Consider the following 22,451-nt stretch of genomic DNA (forward strand, 5'->3'; position numbering starts at 1 on the left):
TACATGTGCGTGTCTGTCTATACATGTGCGTGCGTTGCAATCTCACACACAGACACACACCCCTGTGCAGTCGCCGGGCGCTTCCAGGTGAGCCTATGCCATGGCAAGTCACCAGGGATTTCCTGACAGCCACATCCCAGTGCGGGTCACCACGTTCCCTAGCCGGTGCCCTGAGAGTGTGAACACCCCTTTCTGCCTCGGAGCGAAGCGGAGTGGCGCTAATTGGCAGGCCAGCCCGAAGAAGAATCCGGTGCCCACAGGTGCCCAGAGAACAGGAGGTGACCCGCTCCTTTCCCCCTGGCTTTCCCCAGGAAGCCTTTTGAGCTAACAACTCAGAGAGCCAGGAGGTATTTCTCCTCCCCTCTTCATGTGTAGCGATCGATACCTTTAGGGATCAGACCGGTTATGGGGACAGAGCCGAGACTGCCCGCGAGCCTGCAGTCCCCAGAGGGCGAGCTTTAAGGGGGTGAATCTCTCTGCAGAAAAGCCCAGGCGGGACAATCCCGTTAGCCTGGGGTTGTCAGAGGGCACCACGGTGCGTGTTTTTCAACGCCTCCCCTTCCGCACCAGAGCCCCGCCCGCCTCCCCCGAAACACACGCAGGGAAAGAGACCATGAATGCATGTAGACACAGACGCACACACCGACAAACACACACACAAACGCACACACACACACATCTCTATGTAATTGCCTGCATAGCATCTATCGATCGATCGATCGATTTAGAAATTAGCTAACGTAAAAGCTCTATATATGATATCCAGTTGAGTCTGTGTGATCTATAACAAACAGGGAACGACGCTAACTAAAACCGTGTCCACAACTGTTAACTGCTTTTCTCCCGTGCACATCCCTTTAGAATTATTTTTCCCTCCACCCCCCCTTTGCTTCCGGGCATTAACCATCGATTCATCGTGTGTGTGTGTGTGTTACACCAATGCAGCACGTGTGCAAACGGTCTCTTGGCGATCTACATTTTTCCATACATTTCAAAGCCGATCGGTTCTCCTCTTTGACACACGGCTCCGGGCTTGCACTCAGACACGCCTGGGCTTTGTTGCACACGGCGGCGGGGCGGGAGGCGAGGCAGGTTGCACTGAAGTGTGCATGGCTGGGGGGAGGAAGGGTAGAGCGCTAGGTGTCCAGGAAAGCAGAAGTTCATTTATTTTCCAATTGCACGTTGCCACCACGTTATAGTTTCACCGGATGAGCTGGGAGGGAGAGAGGGGGGCGGGGGGGGGAAGGGGGGGGGCTGTGTGGCGAGCCAGGAGCTGCTGACGTCAGGCCCGGCTGGCTGTGAGATTGAGGCTGGCTGGGGCTCGGGGATTCAATGCGATCCGCAGCTTTCCCGGCGCCGGCCGCAGAGCGCGGAGAGCCCGGGCTGCCACAGCCAGCGGCCGGGGGAGAGCCCGGGCGAGCGGCGCGCACCCACTGAGGCCGGGCGTTGTATGGCGAGGGGGTGGGGGCGGGAGGGGGGGCAGCCCGGCGCGCGGGAGGGAGGCCAGGCGCCCCAGCAAACCATGCTGGATTGACTGCGAGCGGGGGGCGGATCGATGGCTCTGAATTAAGCCGGGCAGCGCGGGCGGCGGGGGGGGCCAGCATGGAACTTACCATGGAGAGCCTGGGCAGCCTGCACGGGGTGCCCCACTCGCAGGCCGGGGAGCTGATGAGCCCTGCCCACGGCCGGCCGGCCGCCCACCGGAACCTGGTCCCCCACGGGCGGCCGGCCGTGGTGCCCAGCATGGCCTCGATCCTGGAAGGCGCCGGGGACTACCGGCCGGAGCACAGCCTGGGGGGCCCCCTACACCCGGCCATGAGCATGGCGTGCGAGTCCCCCTCGGGCATGAGCCTGAGCAGCACCTACACCACCCTGACCCCGCTGCAGCACCTGCCCCCCATCTCCACCGTCTCGGACAAGTTCCACCACCACCACCCGCATCACCACCCGCACCAGCGCCTGCCCGCCAGCGTCAGCGGCAGCTTCACCCTCATGCGGGACGAGAGGAGCCTCTCCTCCATGGGCAACCTCTACGGCCACTACCCCAAGGACATGCCGGCCATGGGGCAGCCCCTCTCCCCGCTGCCCAACGGCCTGGGCCCCTTGCACAACGCGCAGCAGCCGCTGGCCCCCTACGGCCCCGGGGGGCACCTGGCCAACGAGAAGATGCTCTCCCCCAGCGGCTTCGACTCCCACGCGGCCATGCTCTCCCGGAGCGAGGAGCACCTAGCCCGCGGGCTGGGGGCGGGGGGCGCCGGCATGATGCCCCCTCTGAACGGGATGCACCCTCACGGGCACCACCACGGCCAGCCCAACGGCTCCCTGCTGGGCGAGCGGGAGAGGCAGGCGTCCGCCTCGGGCTCGCAGGCCGGCAGCTCCGGGCAGGTGGAGGAGATCAACACCAAGGAGGTGGCGCAGAGGATCACGGCGGAGCTGAAGCGGTACAGCATCCCCCAGGCCATCTTTGCCCAGAGGATCTTGTGCAGGTCTCAGGGCACCCTGTCCGACCTCCTGAGGAACCCCAAACCCTGGAGTAAGCTCAAGTCCGGCCGGGAGACCTTCCGGAGGATGTGGAAGTGGCTGCAGGAGCCTGAATTTCAGAGGATGTCGGCGCTGAGGCTCGCAGGTAGGGGGGCAGAGGGGGCGGGGGTGTTAGAGGCATGGGTCTGTGCAGGGGGGATTGCTGGCGGCACTAGAAACCCCGAAGGACCGGTGCGGGTCTGCACGGGCACCCTCTGCACGCGCAGCAGAGGTGTGACACATCGGTACACATTGCAAAAATCCAATCCGTGCTTCTCTTTGGACACACACACACACACGGTGTGCTCTCCTTTCATGGCTCTGCACTGGGTAGCTGTATCCTTATTTTTTCCTCTCTCTCTCTCTCTCTCTCTCTGTGTGTTATCGGTTGTTTCAAGTCTTTAACAGATCGCATGAAAAGGAAATCATATTTATCATAAACCTCATCCTTTCCCCTTCCTCAAAATCCCTCCCTCCGACCAGTCTGAAATATAAAGATCCTAGGTCAAAGGGATCAGGGGTGCAGATCCTATAGGTTACTTAGACTCCTATCTATCTATCTATCTATCTATCTATCTATCTATCTATCTATCTATCTATCTATCTATCTATTCACATACACCCCTTCTATCTATCTATCTATCTATCTATCTATCTATCTATCTATCTATCTATTCACATACACCCCTTCTATCTATCTATCTATCTATCTATCTATCTATCTATCTATCTATTCACATACACCCCTTCTATCTATCCTCATACACCCCTTCTATCTATCTACCTATCTATCCTCAGACACCCTCTCTCTCTGTCTCTCTGTCTGTCTATCTATCTCTACCCAGCTATTTAGCTACCTACCGGCTTTTCTCAGCTTTTTTTGCTCCATTGGAAGGGCTTAATACTGAGCTGGATTCGCCACCCTAAATACATAGCGGTAAATCAGTTACCCCAGCCAGGTCTAAAAGGTCTGTATGCACAGAAACCCCCAAGGCCTGCTTCTTCATGCTGCTGAATGAGTCAAAACTCAGCTGTTCCCCTCCTCCCTCTCCTTCCCAATGGATCAATATGATAGCTCCTTCATTTTACAAATGGCACCGCCAATCAATTCTCTATCGCCCGGGCAATGATTTGCATTTGGGATCTATCTGACGCGGCCCTCTCCCAGTCTGGTTTTCTTTTGCAAGCAAACGGGGGCTTTGCTAGCAGGGAGATGCTGCTGTCTGGCTCTGAAACCGAGGGTACCCAAACCATCACGGCTCAGATGCTGACTCAGTCCTGACTGTATTTTAAATGAATGGACAGTCACCGAAAAATAAATGCACCCACGCGGAAGCGGGAGGAAAGGCCTGGTTTTAGGACGGGGGGACAGGACACTTTGCCTCTTGCGCTCCAGGGCACTATAATACTGAGCAGAGAGACCCCAGAGACCGAACTGTAAACTCTGAAGCCTGTCTGTATACCCTGGGAGAGGTGGGGTCTGGGTCTCTGGGTTAAGATTTAGGTTAAAAATTACGCTGATCGAATTTCTCCGCATTCCCCTCCCCACCAGCACCCCCGCGAGAGTGAAACTCAGGAGTCCAGTCTAAAGCCCGGTGTGAATTTCATGATTATAAATATGGCTGTCTAGAAAAATACGTACACACGTTCTGTATAATATATATCATACATGATGCATAGAGCTAAACATACAGTCCCATGAAACGTGTATTATAACTGTATATACATATTTATATGCATCGTGTGTTATGTACATTATAAAGAACCTGTGTGTGTTTATATACATATATATATGTTTACACACACACACATTCTGTATACACACACACACACACTCATACTCATAGTCTTTGTGTGTTTATAAATGATACAGTATGAAGGCAAAGTGTGGCTAAGTATTCCTCTCTGTTCTGCATACACATATATGTCTCCTTAGATATGTCAAGACAAACAGAGACAGTTTCTTTCTCTTCTGCTTGTATGTCTGCATAACAGAACCGTGGGTTTTATGCTGTATGATCATTTATAATGCCACCTAAGCACAGATGCAATTCTCCTGTTGTTCGCATAGAATACAAGGTGAAATATATTTACCCAGATCGATTTCCTACATATGGAAACACAGTGATCTCTTTCATATATCCATAAGTAAGATGAAAACCTCCATGTGTATCATCGACTTTCGCTTTCTCTATTCGTTGTGTGGAGAGAACATTTTCCACAGGGGCTCGGGGTTCTCTGCAGTCTCAGGAGTATTTCTAGACATGCTGAAATAAGATGCCCTCGGCTGTGGCAGCCATGGGGATGCTATACACACCTGCATTCACCCCCCCCGCAACCTCCTCCCCCCGTTCTGTATACTCAGTATTGCTTCTGACCATTTTATTTCCCCGTGTCCTGTAACCCACCTGCCTTGCTGCTAAGGGAACAGGGTTGCTTCATAGACTAGATGACAAGCAAGTCCTCTGGTTTGGACTTCAGAACCGCCAGACGCTGGGACTGGATTACAGGGGGGATAAATCATTGGAAACTGCCCGGTTCTGTTAGTTCCCTCTGAAGCACCTGGCACTGGCCACGGCCAGACAGGAGACTGGGCTAGATGGATCATGGGTCTGACCCAGTAGGGCCGTTCTTATGGATATTTTGTGTCTGGTGGGCTCAAAGGGGGTGGATTGGGCTATTGAAACAAAATTCCACATGACCTGTGGGCCATCTAGTGTCAGTGTATCTGAGCTCCAAGCAGATCCTAACAGAGCCTGGGCGAATGGGATGAAGCACTCCCCACCTATAGCAAGATGTCTGGGGTTATTTATGGGGGGATAGTAGTATTCATATGTATTTAGTGTAATTCAGTTGCTCTTTAATTAGGGCAAGATAGTGGCATCCTTTAGTTCCAGTCGATGCCCTATTGAAAAGCAGTTAATAGAATGCAAATTGTTCCTGCCTTTACAAGGTTCTGGTAAATAAAGATTTAAACAGTGCCACAATTGGCTTTTTAAGTACCCCCGTTGTTCAGTCTAATTGAGCAGTTGGTTGTTTTATTTCTGACTCACCAAAATAAAAAAAACAACAAATTCAAAGCTGGACGATTCAAGGGGGAGTCTGTGAGTAGATATATGGCCGTGGATTTTACCTAAAAGACTCAACAAAAACCCTCCACTAAATGAACTCACAATATTGTTGGAACATGGTCACTCTTTAGCATTGTGTTCTGAAACCCTTTTCTGAATTTTGAGTTGAAATGAGGTTTCGAGTTCCTCTATAAACTTTTTGGGGGGAACTAGGAGGTCATTTGCCCTGGGTGATTTTAACTGATTTAAATCAAAATCTGTTGGATACACGTTCAACGACCGTCTCTGTTGCATATATTAGAATATAGTCCTGCTCAAAGGAAAAGATGTGGTGCAAGATATGCAAAATGTTGCACTGGATTTTAAAATACCAGGTATGTTACATATATAATACAGCGAGAGGAAATGAGCACGTCTGTATTGCATGACACAGAAATATCAAACATTTAAATATCAGGTATGTTACATACCTAAAATAAAACACACGAAAGAAGGGGGATTACAACCAAAATGCTTTGCTTTGAGCAGGGGGCTGGACTAGGTGACCTCCTGAGATCCCTTCCAACCCTGATATTCTTTGAAAATCCTGCATCATAGTAAATGCCCTGCGTTGTAAATATACACGACAATTCTAAGAAAGGGTTTTTTTTTTTTGTTTTTTTGTTTGTTTGTTTTTTTCGGGAAGGTTTTGGTTTGTTTCCAAATTAGCAGAAAAGTGCCATGTCGTTTAAGCAAACAAGTAAAACTCACTGGGTGTTTCTGGAAACTAGAATATGAAAATCGCAACCCAAAGGCGAAATGGAATGGCTCTCTTGCAAATGGCATTTGTCGATCAGCTAGGGAAGGGATTGTCTTTGTCTGCGTTTGGGGACACTCTGCCAGTGGATTTGGGGATGTGCAAGGGATCTGGGGAGAGCTTATTAACCAGTTCTAAAGAGGGTGAGACACGGAGTCGCTGAAAATGGCAGCCAGCGCGCGGCGGAGGCATTGTGTACTTAGAGGGCGAGGGTGTAATTTCAAAGGGCACCTTTCCCCTGCGCGTGATTTCAAAACGATGTTGGAATAATTGTCGGGCTCGAGAAAGGAAGGACTGAAAGAGAGTTACTGATTTGGTACTTGTTTGGGTGGGGGGGAAAGAGAACCCAAGTTCCTATATGTCAAACGCTCGCTAGACAGATTAAACCGTGCACCAGGTATGGGGGGGGGGGTTATAAAAGAACACACCCATCTAGAGCTTCATTCTGCATTCCTAGCACTGCCAAAGTTCCCATGGAGGCCAGTGGGGCTTAGTGTGACTACCTATGCGTGTATGTTACGGGCACATGAGTGTGCAAAGGCAGGAGCAGGGGTCGTGCCCGCTGAGCGGGAGATCGACCTGCGGTGGAGAAGCACGCCCCCCCCCCCAGGGGTTGTTTCCGTTTCTACGGATTTCCCCCGTGTTTTCTGGTCGGTCGGTCGGTTGACCGTAAGGTTGTTTTATTCTTTTGTTCAGCAGTTGTGACTTTTGTCCCTCCTGGCTTTGCTTCCCCCGAGGCTGATCTGCATATCGTCTGCATGCGCCTGGCACACATTACCCTGATTGCCTCTAAAAAGCGCCATTATATGGCAAGAGGACTTGGTCTGGGGGAGGGGGCGGCACGCCAATCGAGTTACTGTCCCCAGTTCATCACCGGCACCCCCGCCCCATTGCGCTTGTTTAACGGCCTTCAAATATTGTTTAAATCGCCGCTCCAGAGCACACCTATATTGCGGGGGGGGGGGGGAGGGGGGGGCGGGCTGTGACATTGAATCACACGTGGCTGAGAGCTGCGAGCTACAGGGTATAGAAAGTCAACAGCGGAGCCAAAGTACAAAGCAACAGACATTGCACCGGGCTGGGGAAATTGCAAACAGGGGATCGAGATATTCCAGATCCCGGGGGTAGGCAGCGAGGCCCCTTCGAGCCGGGACACATGAGGCTCTTGGGAATCTCTGTTTCCCCTCTGCCCCGGGCCAGAGCTCAGCGCGACCCGACAGCCTCCCCCTCGCCCCCCGGGGTGGCCGCGGACCCCGGGCCTAGAGGCGAGCCGGGTGCTTGGGGAGAGACCCGCAATCGGGGCAGGGCGGGAAGGCAGCAAGGAACGAATCTGGCGGGGTTCAGGCACCGATCTGTCGCCTGCCACTTGTAGCTAAAGGGAAGAAAGACCCAACTGAGCACAGCAACCCAAGGAGAAAGGAGGGAGTTAGATGTGGGCGGAGAGTGGGAGGCAGAAGGAAAGAAGGGTAGATGGAGAGTTGGGGTGTGCGTTGGTGGTGACAGAGGGAGGCACAGATGGTGTGCATTGGCGGTGACAGACAGATGCAGGGTGGGGTGTGCATTGGTGGTGACAGACAGATGCAGGGTGGGGTGTGCATTGGTGGTGACAGGGGGAGGCACAGTGGGGTGTGTCTTGGTGGTGACAGAGGGAGGCACAGATGGTGTGCATTGGTGGTGACAGATAGATGCAGGGTGGGGTGTGCATTGGTGGTGACAGACAGATGCAGGGTGGGGTGTGCATTGGTGGTGACAGAGGGAGGCACAGTGGGGTGTGTCTTGGCGGTGACAGAGGGTGGCACAGTGGGGTGTGTCTTGGTGGTGACAGAGGGAGGCACAGATGGTGTGCATTGGTGGTGACAGATAGATGCAGGGTGGGGTGTGCATTGGTGGTGACAGACAGATGCAGGGTGGGGTGTGCATTGGTGGTGACAGAGGGAGGCACAGTGGGGTGTGTCTTGGTGGTGACAGAGGGAGGCACAGATGGTGTGCATTGGTGGTGACAGATAGATGCAGGGTGGGGTGTGCATTGGTGGTGACAGACAGATGCAGGGTGGGGTGTGCATTGGTGGTGACAGAGGGAGGCACAGTGGGGTGTGTCTTGGTGGTGACAGAGGGAGGCACAGATGGTGTGCATTGGCGGTGACAGACAGATGCAGGGTGGGGTGTGCATTGGCGGTGACAGACAGATGCAGGGTGGGGTGTGCATTGGCGGTGGCAGAGGGTGGCACAGGGGATGTATTCGTGGTGTGAGAAAGACACAGTGGGGTGTGTTCTGCTGGTGACAGAGGGTGGCACAGGGGGTGTCTTGGTGGTGACAGAGGGAGGCAGAGTGGGGTGTGTTGGTGGCGGTGACAGAGGGAGGCTTAGTGGGGTATATGTTAGTGGTGGTCACAGAGGGGCGCCTAGAAGGGTGTGTTTTGGTGGTGGTGACGGAGGGAGGCAGAGTGGGGTGTATATTGGTGGTGACAGAGGGAGGCAGAGTGGGTTGTCTGTTGGTTGTGACAGGCACATGCAGGGGGTTGTCTACTGGTGGTGACAGACAGGTGCAAAGTGGTGTGTATTTTGGTGGTGACAGAGGGAAGCACAGTGGGTTGTGTCTTGGTTCTGACAGGGAGGCGAAGCGGGGTGTGTACTGGTGGTGACACGGGGAGGCGCAGTTGAGGGTGTGATGGTGGTGACAGAGACAGGTGTAGTGGGGTGTGTGTTGGTGATGACTGACAGAGGCACAGTAGGATGCGTATTGGTGGTGACACCCTGAGGCACAATGGGATGTGTATTGGTGGTGACAGATGCAGTCACAATGGGATGTTTATTGGTTGTGACGGAGGGAGGCACAGTGGGTGTGTGTGGTGGTGACAGAGGGAAGCACATTGGGATGTATGTTGGTGGTAAGAAAGGGAGCCACAGTGGGGTGTGTATTGCTGGTGACAGAGAGACACAGTGGGGTGTGTATTGGTGACAGGGGGAGGCAGAGTGGGGTGTTTTGGTCGTGACAGGGGGAGGCAGAGTGGGGTGTTTATTGGTCGTGACAGAGAGAGACACAGTGGGGTCTGGGGTGTGTTGGTGTTGATAGATGGGGTGGATGGGGATAGATAGATAGATAGATAGATAGATGGGAGGAGACAATTTACCTAATACAAATAGTGAACGAAGGGGAAGGACGGGCGAGACCCTGGGAGTCACCCAGCCCCGGGGAAGTGCGTGAAACTGGCCCCTTTAACGCCTCCCCAGCAGAAGGAAGCTGCGCGGGGGGTTTCCATCTACCAGGCCTCTCCCTCCAGACCTGCCCCGCGCCCGCCGCCGGGGGACCAGTGCCCGGGAAGGGAAGGGGGCTCTGCCATTCGGGGGAGCGGGAGCTTTGCAGCGAGCGGGGCAGGCCCTGGGCCGGGTTCAGGAGTCCATCCTGGTGTATGAGTTAGAGTCAGTAAATAGAAGATCAATAAACAAGCTGGGCCGCCTATAAAATGTCTGTTGGTGCCTTTCTCTTCTTTCCACTCCAGTTCCCCCTTCAGGCCGCAGCGCCTGGCCAATGTGCAGAGGAACCATTAATTATCCAGCCGGGCTCGAACACATCCCTGGTCCCAGCCGCGGCTCCCAGCGCCAGCCGGCGGGTTTGTTTGGCTTGCGGGAGAGCCAGCTTGCCAGGTTCGTCTCCACTGCCAAAGCAGGTTGGACGCCTTGCCAGAGCGACTGGAGGAGAGGTGGCTCGGGGTGTGTGTGTGTCTAGCTGCGGCTGTTCCCCCCCGCCCCATAGGGTGGTCGGTTTCTTTTAGCCCGATGGACACTTCGCTCGCCTGCCCATCCATCTCTACCTCTGCCTGTCTCGTGGAAATCTTCCCCCCGAAAGACCCCTTTCAAACTTCTGTCTTCTCTACCTCTCCGCACTTCCTTGCCTCGGTCAGATTCAGACTCTGCTTAGGAAGAAAGGGGTGGGGGATAAGGGGAGAGTGGGACCCTGGGTAGTCCTGGGGGTAGGTGCATGTGTTCTGGGCATGGATGCCTTGGGTGTACCCCCACACAGCCACCCTGGCACTCACCTGCCTCGGGGCACACAGAGAGAAACACACATGCACAAACAGCAGGGCTCCCAGATACAACCGCCCAAGCGCTCACACACAGGCATAGCGCAGTTCCACAGAGACACAAGTCCACCCCCCTCCTCCAGAAGCAGATTCACTTGCAACAGACCCACAAAGACGCGGAGCCTAAGACCCAAGGATACAGACACACACAGAGGCTGAGCAATGTGGAAGTTCTCTCTGTTGTGCACACGTGTGTACTTTGTGCACATATGGATGTGTATGTGAATACGTGCGCATGTGTGTGTGTGTAAGAGAGAAAAGGTGGGTGTGGTAATACCCTTATATTGGACCAGCTTCTGCTGGTGAAAGAGACAAGCTGCAGGGCTTGGGGAAGATTTAATCTCTGTCGCCAACAGAAGTTGGTCCAATAAAGACATGCCATCCCCCGCCTTGTCTCTCTCATATCCTGGGACCAACACTGCGAACAACGTGAGTCGAGACTGTAAGAAGAAACATTACCGTAAGTGTAAACTAAATGTGAACATTCGTGCAGGCCAGCACAGAACAGACACGGAGAAGAATGTTACGCACAGAGAACACGTGTGTGTGCGCGCGTGCCTTTGTGGGTGCACTTGCACGTGTGAATCTGAGTTGTGCAGCATGGCAATTGTAGGATGGTTTCATCAGGGTACATTTGGAAATGTATTTTGTGGGAAAACCTCAAGTGAATTTTCCAGGTCATCCTTAATGAACGTCCAGACGACATGGCATTTTCTCTGTGCATTTGTTTCGATCTTTAGAACCCAAATGTCAAGCTCTGGGGGCGCCTTCTAATGTTTAAAACAATCCGAAAATCAAGTTAGGCGGAACCACCAAAATCCACAGCTGGCTCCCGGTGTGATCATAATTCACTCCCACCCCATCCCTTCATTACACCACCCCTATGAAATTAACAACCCTCCTCATCCCGTCCGCTCCTCAAATGCTATCCTGTCATATATGTTCTATGTGTCACACATGTTACAGGAAAATATATTTGAGAGCGGAGATTACTTTATACTGAGGTCAGGCCTTGTACCCCTCTGCCCCACGGAGCCGGTTGTTTTAGGGATGGTCAGTTGGACTGTATGGGCGTGGCAGGAGGGAAACAAGTACAAGTAGTTATTGGGCTAGATCCGCACCTGGTGTGAGTTAACAGACTTATTCTGGTTTACATGGCCTGAGGCTCTGGCAGGAAATAGCTACGTCCCCTCTCAAAAGGGCCCCACCCCATCTGTCTGGACCCACGGATGATACCGATGTCCAACATCCGGGGGCTTCCCGAGACTAAACGTGGGCACTGTGTGTTGTGGCCAATGGGGAATCTCCCCCTGGCTATTGTATCAAGACCCCCCCCCGAAGGGATCCGATCTTACACCGAGAGGGACTCGAACCCAGCATGCCCTTGGCAATAGATTCCTTGGGGAGGGGCCCTTCTGCATTGGGATGGAAAGGAAGAAAACCCGGACCGTGGCCGATGGATTAATTTGCTTTGAAGCTGCTCAGAGGTTCGGGGTGTGGAGATAAGTCCCAGGAGACGGATGGGTGAGCAGAGGGTGGGGGCTCTGATGCTGCGACGAACCAGAATGAGAGGAGATGTTCACACGTGCTCACCTCCCACAGTCTGTCTGAACCCCCTTCGCCGGGGATCGCCTTAGGGGCGCAGCTCTGCACTGGGCCCACGGCAGGAGGCAGGGCCCTCGCTCCTGTAACCGAGCCTCCAAAGGCGAACTGGAGAACTGGGGCCCCTGTGCGCTGGAGATTAGCAGTGGCGGGCAGGTCGCCCAGCTAAGGTGCCAGGGGAGGGGGCTTTCCAACAACCCAAGGGTGGGGGTGGTGGTGGAAAAGGTCTCGCAGTTGAAAGCACCCCTAGTGCCGAAGCCGAAGCCCATGGAAGTAACCGGGGTTCTGTCAGGACATCCGCACAGAGGGCAGTGGCCAGTGTTAACCTCCCCGTGGATGGACGTCTGTGTCCACAGATGACTGTGTAGGTCGGGCAGCGTGTCTCCAATAACCGGGGCCTCTGCTCCCCTCCGCCCGCCACAGGTACACAGAGTCAGGCCCTTAGCTGCTCGTCTTTTGTCCTGTAGTTCTTCGCTACAGCTGCGTTTCCCAGTCACACACCTCCCCCCACGATGCCCCTCTGGGGGCAGGGGGTGGGGGGCAGGGTGCTCAGCAGGAAGGCCAGAAGCAGCCCCCGGCCCATAAGAACCACCAGTGGTTCCTTAAAGAGCAAGGAAGCTTCTGCCTTTGTCTGATCTCAGCCACAGATGCCTTCCCACTTGTCTGTTTCAGTGCCCAGTAGAGAGCTAGGCAGGGCCGAAGCCTGTAAATAGCCATAAGCAGTGTGGAGGAGCGGCCTAATTGACACTGGGGTGTTTTCCATGCAGCATATTTAACATTTCAGAAAAAAAAAATCTTCCCCCCCATACACACTTTATGTATCATCTGTCTGTCCACTTACACATGGATCAATCGATCTCTCTAGCCCCATACACATCTATCTATCTATCTATCTATCTATCTATCTATCTATCTATCTATCTATCTATCTATCTATCTATCTATGACAGGTTTCAGAGTAACAGCCGTGTTAGTCTGTATTCGCAAAAAGAAAAGGAGGACTTGTGGCACCTTAGAGACTAACCAATTTATTTGAGCATAAGCTTTCCTGAGCTACAGCTCACTTCATCTATCTATCCCCATCCACCCCTTCTATCTATCTATCTATCTATCTATCTATCTATCTATCTATCTATCTATCTATCTATCTATCTATCTATCTATCTATCTATCAGTTACTTACTCATTTAGTTAACTCGCTCAACGCCTCAGTGGTCTTAGCTGGACCCTGTTGAAAACCCCAAACCTAATAATTCGCCTTCATCTCTTTCTCTCCCCCCTCAGGGATCTATCTCATTGTGTGTCCGCAGAAGTGCTAATGTAGCAGTCCGTGGTCACACCAACTCCCCCGGGCCCAGTTAGGTATTTACAAGTACGCTCAGGGCCTGGGCTGGGCTGGGCTGGGCTGGGCTGGGGGGCAGCGGAGAAAGGCACCCACGAGCTTGTTGTCCCCGGGGCTGGTCTCCGGTTCGGCTGGCGCTGGGTGCTGGTGGCTTCCATTGGCCGACCCAGCCCTGGCCTCACTGTGCGTTGTGGGGAGCGGATCACAGAGCTGGTTTGAACTGACTCTGTATCGATCCCCAGCCCGGGCTTTGCCTTTCTGTTGGTAAGGCAGCTTCTCCCGCCCCCTCTCCACTCCCTGCCCCAAACCACCCCAGCCACAGCCTCAACTGGCATCAAAAGGCCTGAAGTCCCAAACCACTGCTTATTACACAGCTAGCCCGGGATGTGCCAGACATCAAAATACAAAAGACAGGCCAGGGAAATTTATAGACTCCTGCAGTGGACTCATTAAGGAATGTGGGATTCCTTTGCCTTGGGAGGGGGAAAATAACAGAGGTCAGTAACACAGAAAGAGAGATTTACATTTATGTCTCTATTAAAATTTAGCTAGCTAGCTAGCTGATCTGTATTGGTGACGGTTGATAGACCACCATGTATATGTATCATTACATATAGATATGGATTGCATGGAGTAAGGTGTTATTCGTTGGTAAGCATCGTATAACGAAAGATCTAGGCGTGTGTGAAGGATAGTTTCATATCAAACGACAGGTCTCTGATCTCCCCTCTCCCTCCCCCTATTGCTCAGAAGGCAAAGTGTCACAAGTTTAAAAGCAGAAGCGATTTCTCTCTCCAGGTAGGGATGTTTCCCCGGCACTGCTCTCTAGCAAAGAGCAAAAGCCTCTCTGCGGTGGGTTTGTTTGTAAGCCACGCAAAATGAAACCACGAGTGACGGAACCTAAACGCTGGCCGGACTCCGAGTTGGGCATCAAGCGGCAGGAGCAGATATGGACAGACACCCGTTCGACCCCCCACACATCTGGGAGTGGAGGAAAGAAAACGCTGGTTTAACAGGGCAAGTAAATCCGTAGCTGAAAAGGGGGGAATAAGGAGCGAGGCAGAAAGAGATTATACTTCAGGGTGTCTACCATTTTACGGGGGGGGGGGCACAATTTTAAAGCAAACTCATAAATCAAATACATTTCCAATTCAATATCTCTCCGTCAGCGCCCCCCTCTCTCCATATGCATATATGGAGCGAGAGAATTGGAAATGTATTTTACGTCTGCGTTATATTTTACTTTTGGGCTTCCTCGTAAAACTAGAATCTGCTCCGTATTCTGTCTGTATGCCTGTTCACAAATACCCATTCATGTCTAGGTAGAGTCATGCCGATGTTACTGTCTCTGCAATTTGATGTGGAAGGATCGTTTTGAAATACAATAGGTCAATACAATACATTTCCGATGCCATCACAGTTCCTATCATTTCCAGTTTCTCTGGGGTGTGTTTGGTTTGTTTTTCTGTGGGCAGGTTTGGTTGTTACAGGCAGGTATCGGTCATGTCACGGCGGCCCTTTGCTTCTCTGCGATAGGGAGTTTCAGGGGGGCTGGAACAATTTGTAGAGTGGGGGTGCTGAGAGCCATTGAACCCTGGATGTGATAGAAACCATTTCAAGCCAGGAGGTGCGGCAGCACCCCGGAACCCCGAGTTCCAGCACCTATGGGTGATTTACCAGAAAAGCATCAAAGCCATTCTGGCTAAAGATTTATTAATAGACCCAGAAATAGAAAATTCATTTGCGATTATTATTGCGAGGGGGGGGGGGAAGTCAATAACACGGTTGTTTCCGTTGAGCTACACAATCAGTCCACCATCTCCTTATTTATTTGTCCTTAACTTGAATTAGCGCTCAGCTAATAAATCATCGGGCGTTTTCTCTCCTGCTCCTATGAGATGCACTTGCATGCAAGAAATCAAAAAAGGCTTTCTAAACCATCTGATCTGCAGATCGGATTTATGAGCAAGTCAATAGGGTTTTTTGTTAAAATGCCAGTGCTGGAAAGAGATAGTCCGGGCTTTTTATTGGGTTCTCTTTATTGTCCCGGTTTCTTTTTAAGAGGGTGGTTTTGAAGTTGATGATACTGAATAATACTTGAAAAAAATTAAATTCGATATATTGACAGGTCATATTCGCAAATCATTAGCGAGCCATCGAAATGTGCGTATTACAGAAATATACACTGGCGGTGTGCGTTTATACAAAACTTAGATCTCCTACTTACATGCAGCATAGTTCCTTCTCATATATGCATGTGAATTGGATCACATGATATGGTGTAGGCCTCTATGAAAGCGAAGTACTGTGTAAATATTAAAAAGGTGTGTGTGCAAACTATGTAATTATATCTAGGTAACTATATATTAAACTCATATATTGTGAAGTATATATAATTATATATGACACATGCCATTAAATCATGTATATACCCGTACACGTATATACTCTCTCTCTCTCTCTCTCTCTCTCTCTCTCTCTCTCTCTCTGTGTTTTATACTCTCGGGAATGGCATTGATTTTGTTTATGTGTACATATTCCTTCAGTAGCGTACGGTACATTCATGCGCGTTTACCATAAAATAGACATAGCCAGGGGAAGCGGTTAGTCTGTCTAGGGAGAGAAGCCTGCTTCTATTAAAGGAAATACTTTACTTAGCATATTTCAAAGAAAGAACGTGGAAAACATGAGTTAAGAAAGAAAAAGAAAGAAAGAAAGAAAGAAAGAAAGAAAGAAAGAAAGAAAGAAAGAAAGAAAGAAAGAAAGAAAGAAAGAAAAGCAAGCAATATTCCCGGACCTCCCTCTGATAACATTCTGATCCGTGTCTACTTCCTGCCTCACTTTAGCCCAGCGGGATCTTTACCCGAGCTCACAAATGATATATAATACGACATAATAACCCCCTTTTCAAAATGCTCCGTTCACCTCTGGGCTTGCCGCAGCAACGTCGTGGGAGGGAGGTGGGCGATTGTCAGCACCACAAAGCAACACACACGCACAGCGCGGGGGAAAAAAACCCAACAACTCCCAGCCAGGAAAAGCCGGTACTTGGGGAAACTGAGTAACGTTAACACGAGCCGATTGCGCGCACACTCACACGCGCCATGTGGGCACGCGTGTGCGCACAGACAGACCGCCGCCACCTCGACCCAGCACACGACCGGGCTCCCCCAGGAAACACGAGCGAGGCTCTCGACCCCAGCGGGCTTCCCACGGGAAACACTTGTGTGTCCGCAGTTGAAAGTTGTGGCACGGTTGGCTACACGTGTGTGTAAGGGCTGGTGACGCGGGGGGGCGTTTGCACGGGAATTGAAAGGATAGACGTGTGCGTGTGATCTGTGTGTGTGATACATAGATTTAGATCAAATATTCCACATGACCAGTTATTGCACACACGAGAGTGCGTGTGTGTGAGGGGGACGAGCTAATGCACGCAGAGCGATACATATTTCGAATTTCGCTTTTAATTAACGGTGGCCTCCGATCAATATTTCCAAAAGGGCGTCAATTTCTGTGCTGTATCCTACAGGCTCCGCCAGCTGGGAGAGGAGGGGGGGCCCCGAGGGGCTCTGCCCGCTTTGACAGACCAGGGGGGTTGCCTGCACTTTCCCACCGGGAAGACTGGCAAAAAAGACTGACCCTGCAGCTGAAAAACTCCCAGCACACCCTGTTGGCGTGTGTCCTCCGGCTTACACACCAACAAACCAGCACACAGAGTAAGAAAGGAATAAGCAGCTACTCCGATTACCGTGTGAACCCAACTACTCCTGAAATATTGGAGTCGATGGCCCTAAAGAGCCCCCCCCCATACACCACTTCCTGTGCTCTAGGAGGGTAATGTTCACTCCTATTTTCTCTAATCCAGTCCCTTTTGGGTTTGGGATTTCACCAGCCGAGCCCCAGAAAGCCCCTCTTACATTTCCTACCCCGGAGCCCCTTCCCGCTGCGCGTTAAGGAGCCGTCCGCGCAGGCGGGGGGATGTTTTTGAAAAGATATTTGACTCATTGAAAACGGAGAAAAACACCTGTTTTGATCGAATGCCGGTGTAAACGAGTCTCCCAGTATCATCCGGATAGCGAGGGCGCAGTTACCCAATTCGTGTGTATGGAATCTCGGATTGCTACCGGCTGGCCAAGCAAAACGTGAACGGTCGGGTTGCAACAGATTTTCAAATACCAAGCGCTTCTGTATGTTAGACATTTTAGTTTGAGATGGGGCGTGTATATATGTAAAACACACACCACAGACCATTCAGTGGGTTGAAAATATATTTCTCACATATACACACACGTTTATATATATATATATATATATTTAAACGTGTGTATATGTGAGATATATATAAATTACATATATACATAAATTATATATATATAATTTTATATATATCACATATACACACACGTTTTAATATATATATGTAAACGTGTGTGTGTATATGTGAGATATATATTATATATTTGCAACCCATTATATATATGGCATTTATATAGATCTAGACACACACGTTTTTTTATCGTAACAGGTCCATTACCCCAGAAATATATTCTTGTCCTTTTATAGATTTTTTATTATAATTCTATATTGAAATATAGGCTTCATCGCACAGGTGTGTAAAAATGTGATCGCTATATGTAAACGGATTAAGGTATTCTATAATATAATTCTAATTAATATAATTCATGCCATTTTCATATTTCCCGGTGCAATTCTTTACGCATCACACGCACCCCCCACACCCCCCCGAGCTATGTCGCAGTGTACCCCGGTAGCCCCAGTACTGTGTTCCGACTCTGTATCATTCCACCCCGCCGCTGAACTTTTGATCGAAATAAGCTCAGCCAAAAAGGAACCGGGCTCTTCGGGAATCGCTTCATTAGGCCTTTTCTTCATTAGCTGACGCAGCACTGGAGAGCCCAAGGTTTTATGCGCCCCTAATAAACGCAAGCCCGGGTCCTGGGCTGATGGCGGGATTTTCCCCGGCTTTCTGGACGTTTTAATTTGGCGGCTCTGGAGGGAAAAGGTCGCTGGGCGCGTGAAATATTTAATCCACTTTCCAAAAAAGAAAGGAAGGCGAGATTTGCCAAAGCGAAGCGGAGGTAACCGGGGCGCGGGGATCTGCTGCTGAGCCGCAGCAAGCGCGCACGGTGGGAAACGTTTCGCTCCTGTTTCCTCGCTCGTGCAATTTACAAGATGCCGGAATAAGCCCCAAGATTTTAAATCTGCCGATTGCAAACCCGAGAGTCCCCGAGCCTGAAAAAACCAATTCACCCACATCGCACTTTTCTATTTTCTTTCTTTCTTTCACCCACTCCCCTTGCAGCTGTGGTGGCTGATTTCTTCAGGGAAATAATAACGAGCAATATTCGCTGGTGTTTTTTTAAAACGATTTTCAAGCGGATATGGATCCATTTCGCCCGATGCCGGTCTCGGAAGAATAAAATACTGAAATCTGCTCCTTTTCCTGCCCACTGCTGTGGAAATAGACCGATCAGACCCGTAGAAATGTTGGAACATAATTCACCATAACTGATAAATAATTAAGAGCGAAACCTCTTTATTTAGACTGGGTCAGTCTCGCCGGAGGATTCGCCCTACATTTCCCTTCAAGTAAACACACCGTAGGTCGGATCCAGAGCCGCGAATCTGCCCCCCAGGTTTTTCTGTACATTTTATCTTGTTAGTTTCAAACTCCCGTCTTCCAGGGCCAAAGTATTTTCTGTTTGCTGATCACAGTGGCCAGAAGGAGCCCAATTAAAGCTACTGTGAGTTAAATATTAAATCTTTTCCCCCCCTCTCTACAAGGAAATCGGCTCAATCCCCCTAAAAATAATCTGATCTCAAGCCTTTTCTTCCCCTCAGCCTGATGTGTGTTGGTTTAAATTAGAATCCACACTATGCTTTTTCAAATGTCATTGTTTCCTGAGAAGACTCGTGGTTTTCCCCTGCTTTGGTATTAATCTGAAAACCCAAATATTCCACCCAAAACGTTCATCTCGTTGGTCACATTTATTTGAAGCAGCCCTTTCATTTACTGCTTGTCTCAAAAAGGAAACACATTCCCAAAATGTGCCAGAAAAGTGGATCCGAATTCTCCACATTGTATTAAAGTCAATGCAGATTGTTTTGTGCTGCGTCATTTTGGGGTGCAGATTTTTACAGGTTGTTTGGCTTTGTGTGGTTGTGAGGTTTATTTTATTTTATTTTCGCCGATTGCCACTGAAACCTTAAGGGAGAGATAACAGAGAAGAGAAAACTCTCTGAGTGACCTTTGAATCAATTTGAAAAAGCTCATTTAACTGATAAGTCTTGAAAGCCCCAGAACTAATTTGAAAATACGTCTATTAAAACCCCATTGCTGGTGCCTAAGTAGTGGTGTGGAAGAGTTGCAAGGCAGACTTCCTGGGGTCTGGGGATATCTGTGAACAGCTTTAAGCAATGGTCAACAAAGAAATTGCTTCATGGCATGACAAATTATGAGGCTTAAAAAGAACAGTCCCTCCCTCCCCCCACCCCAGCTATCATGGAAAGGGAGGTAGATTTGCAGGGCGAGGAGCATTTCCCTAGCATAACCATCGAATCAAAAGCGACAGAGGCTGGAATCGCAGACAGAATATTGGATTTTTCTCTTGAAAACAAGTCCAATATTTTCTCGTTTTATTCAGTTCAAACAGCGAGGCAGGAGAGTCTGAGGTTCTCAGTATGGGAAGCAGTGGCCTGAAGAAGAGGTGGGGGCTCTGGGTTGGAGCTTTTCGTTATTTTCATATGGCTTTATCTCGCATGATCCGGGTTTGGTTGGGAAACGTGGCTACCCGAGCAGCCGGGGATAACTGACAAAACAGGGTTATGTCGTCGTTATGTTTCCTGCATGGTGCCAGCCCTGACTGGGCAAACAGGTTTTAGTCATGCGAGCAGCCTCCTGGACTTTAACAGCAATTGTCAAATTCAGGTCGGTTGTTAACTCTTAGGACCAGGGACTGTCTCACACTGTGTCTGTGCGGCACTTGGCATAATGGGCCCCTGATCCTGACTGCAATCCACTGTCATCCAAATAACACATAGGGATAAAGGTTGTGGGATGGCATCTGTCTGCTGCAAGAGGAAAATGCAGGACTTTTGCCAAGACCAGCCCTTTGATCCTGGCCTGTGCGTGGTTTGCTGGTCAAAATGCCCTTTTAGTTTTGGTCTGGCAGGAGAAGTGATATGGCGGGGCAGTGCTATGGACGGGACTGCAAGAAGGAGTTTTGGTCCTTGTTGATTTCGAAACACCCACTACAGTAGTGAGCTGGGAGGGAGATAAAGACTTGAGACAACAGGAGAGGACCAGGAGATGAAGCTTTCTCAGGACAGGCCCAAGATTGTGCAATGAACTCCCCCAGGAACTAAGGATCATCACAAACCTCAGCACCTTCTGCTCCACAGGCCAGACCTTTGTTTGATCTTGCCTTTTCTAACATAAATATATAGCAATGTGTATGTACACACCTATCCACCTACCTATAGATATATATAATCCAAACCAAAACACTGCCCGGCAAACCCTTGTCCCCCTGGGGAGAGGAGGAGAGAACAAACATGTGACAGATCTTAGGCACATTGCTTTTTGTTATGGCTCAGATACTATGTGTGATGAGTGTGGTATAAGAACTGACAGAACAGACTAGAACTAGGAGGGGGCGGTCTACTGAGCCGCGCACAGGTTTCTCGCGGGTCCAGGAGCCAGTGAACCGGCCCGGATGGACACACTGCTTGTTGCACAGGGACAAGGGCCATTTTCTTGTACTGTGTACAGCACTTACCAGAGAGGAATCTGGCCCATGACCCGTGCGCACAGGTGGTTCCTTAATGCACATAATAAATAACAATATAAGGACAATGTTATATGGCCTGATCCAACACCCCCTGATGTCAGTAGGCATCTACCCAGGGAGCCCCCAGAAATTTTTCACATGGTATAAACCCCCTTGTGCCTGCCCAGGCTGGTTCCCCCACGCGGGTGCTCACCGCAGCTCCCCTCCCGTTCCGTGAGCACAGCAGAGGAGACATGGGCTGGCAGAAGCGGGACAAGGCCAGGCAGGCCCTTGGGGCGAGGGAGCCTCGATGCAGGAGCTGGCCCCATGGCAACAGCACTGACCACTTAGATTTGGCCCAGCCCCTCCCTTGTGATGGGTCGGTGGGGCCAAAACTGAGTGAGTGGCATTGCAAACTGGTGCACGGGGGTCCCAGCACCTCGCAGGTCTGGCCCTGCAGCCCCTCTGTCATGACCCGGGGCCCAGGCTGAGTGAGCAGTGGGGCGGCCAGCACTGCTCCTCCTCGACTTGCCAGTGGTATGCATCTTGTGTAATGTGGCGGGTGCCCCCGAGTCTTGCCAGTAACTTCAGTGGGCTTTGGATCAGGCCAATAAGAACTAGCTTCAGTAGCTTCCATAGCACTCTATAGTCTTTTTTTCCCCTGAGATTAGTCACAACACCAGAAGACTGTGGAGTAGCTCATGTTAACCTCTGTCTTTAAACAGTGGGGTGTGGGGGAAGGTGCGAGAAAGGAAATGATGAGCAAGTTGATCTGTCTGCAGTCGCAGGTAAAATTCTAGGCCACCATCATGAATAGATCTATTGAATGGTGTGAAGGTGTACACAGGAGTAATGACAGGGAACCAGCTGGGATTTGTGTGAAATAGATCATGCCAGAGGCTCTTGCCCACCTTGAAAATATTGGGTTTTCAGCTCCTTCCAGGAAGCAGGATTAATCCCAAAGGCAATTCAGGGGATATTTTGCAGCTAAACATCAGTAAAGCTCTTTCCAGCAAGGTACCACCTAATCACTTGGTTCTGAGGCTGGGCAGTTTGGGACACAAGTCTATACGTTTGTTAGCAGACTGGCTAAGCCAAAACAAGCAACAACTGAAAAAAACTTGTATATGGCAATGGGCTGCAGTGAGAAGGAGTCACTAGAAGGGTATTTTAATGGCCACTGCTTTTCAGCGCATTCGTTAATGACTTCATGCAGGGCTGTCCCAACAGAGGGACAGGATTTGCTGA

The 22,451-nt window shown here is 50.6% G+C and overlaps 1 protein-coding gene across 1 annotated transcript in view; it reads left to right on the forward strand.

The window, feature by feature from the left end:
- Positions 1 to 1,602: 1,602 nt before the first annotated feature.
- ONECUT3 (one cut homeobox 3) overlaps positions 1,603 to 22,451 on the forward strand; it is an 83,993-nt gene continuing 63,144 nt past the window's right edge. Inside the window, exon 1 of the mRNA XM_077805382.1 lies at positions 1,603 to 2,626. Coding sequence (XP_077661508.1) covers positions 1,603 to 2,626 — 1,024 coding nt within the window. The remainder of the gene's footprint in view (positions 2,627 to 22,451) is intronic.

This window comes from Eretmochelys imbricata, chromosome 25, assembly GCF_965152235.1.
Source record: "Eretmochelys imbricata isolate rEreImb1 chromosome 25, rEreImb1.hap1, whole genome shotgun sequence".
In the NCBI taxonomy this organism is placed as follows: domain Eukaryota; kingdom Metazoa; phylum Chordata; order Testudines; family Cheloniidae; genus Eretmochelys; species Eretmochelys imbricata.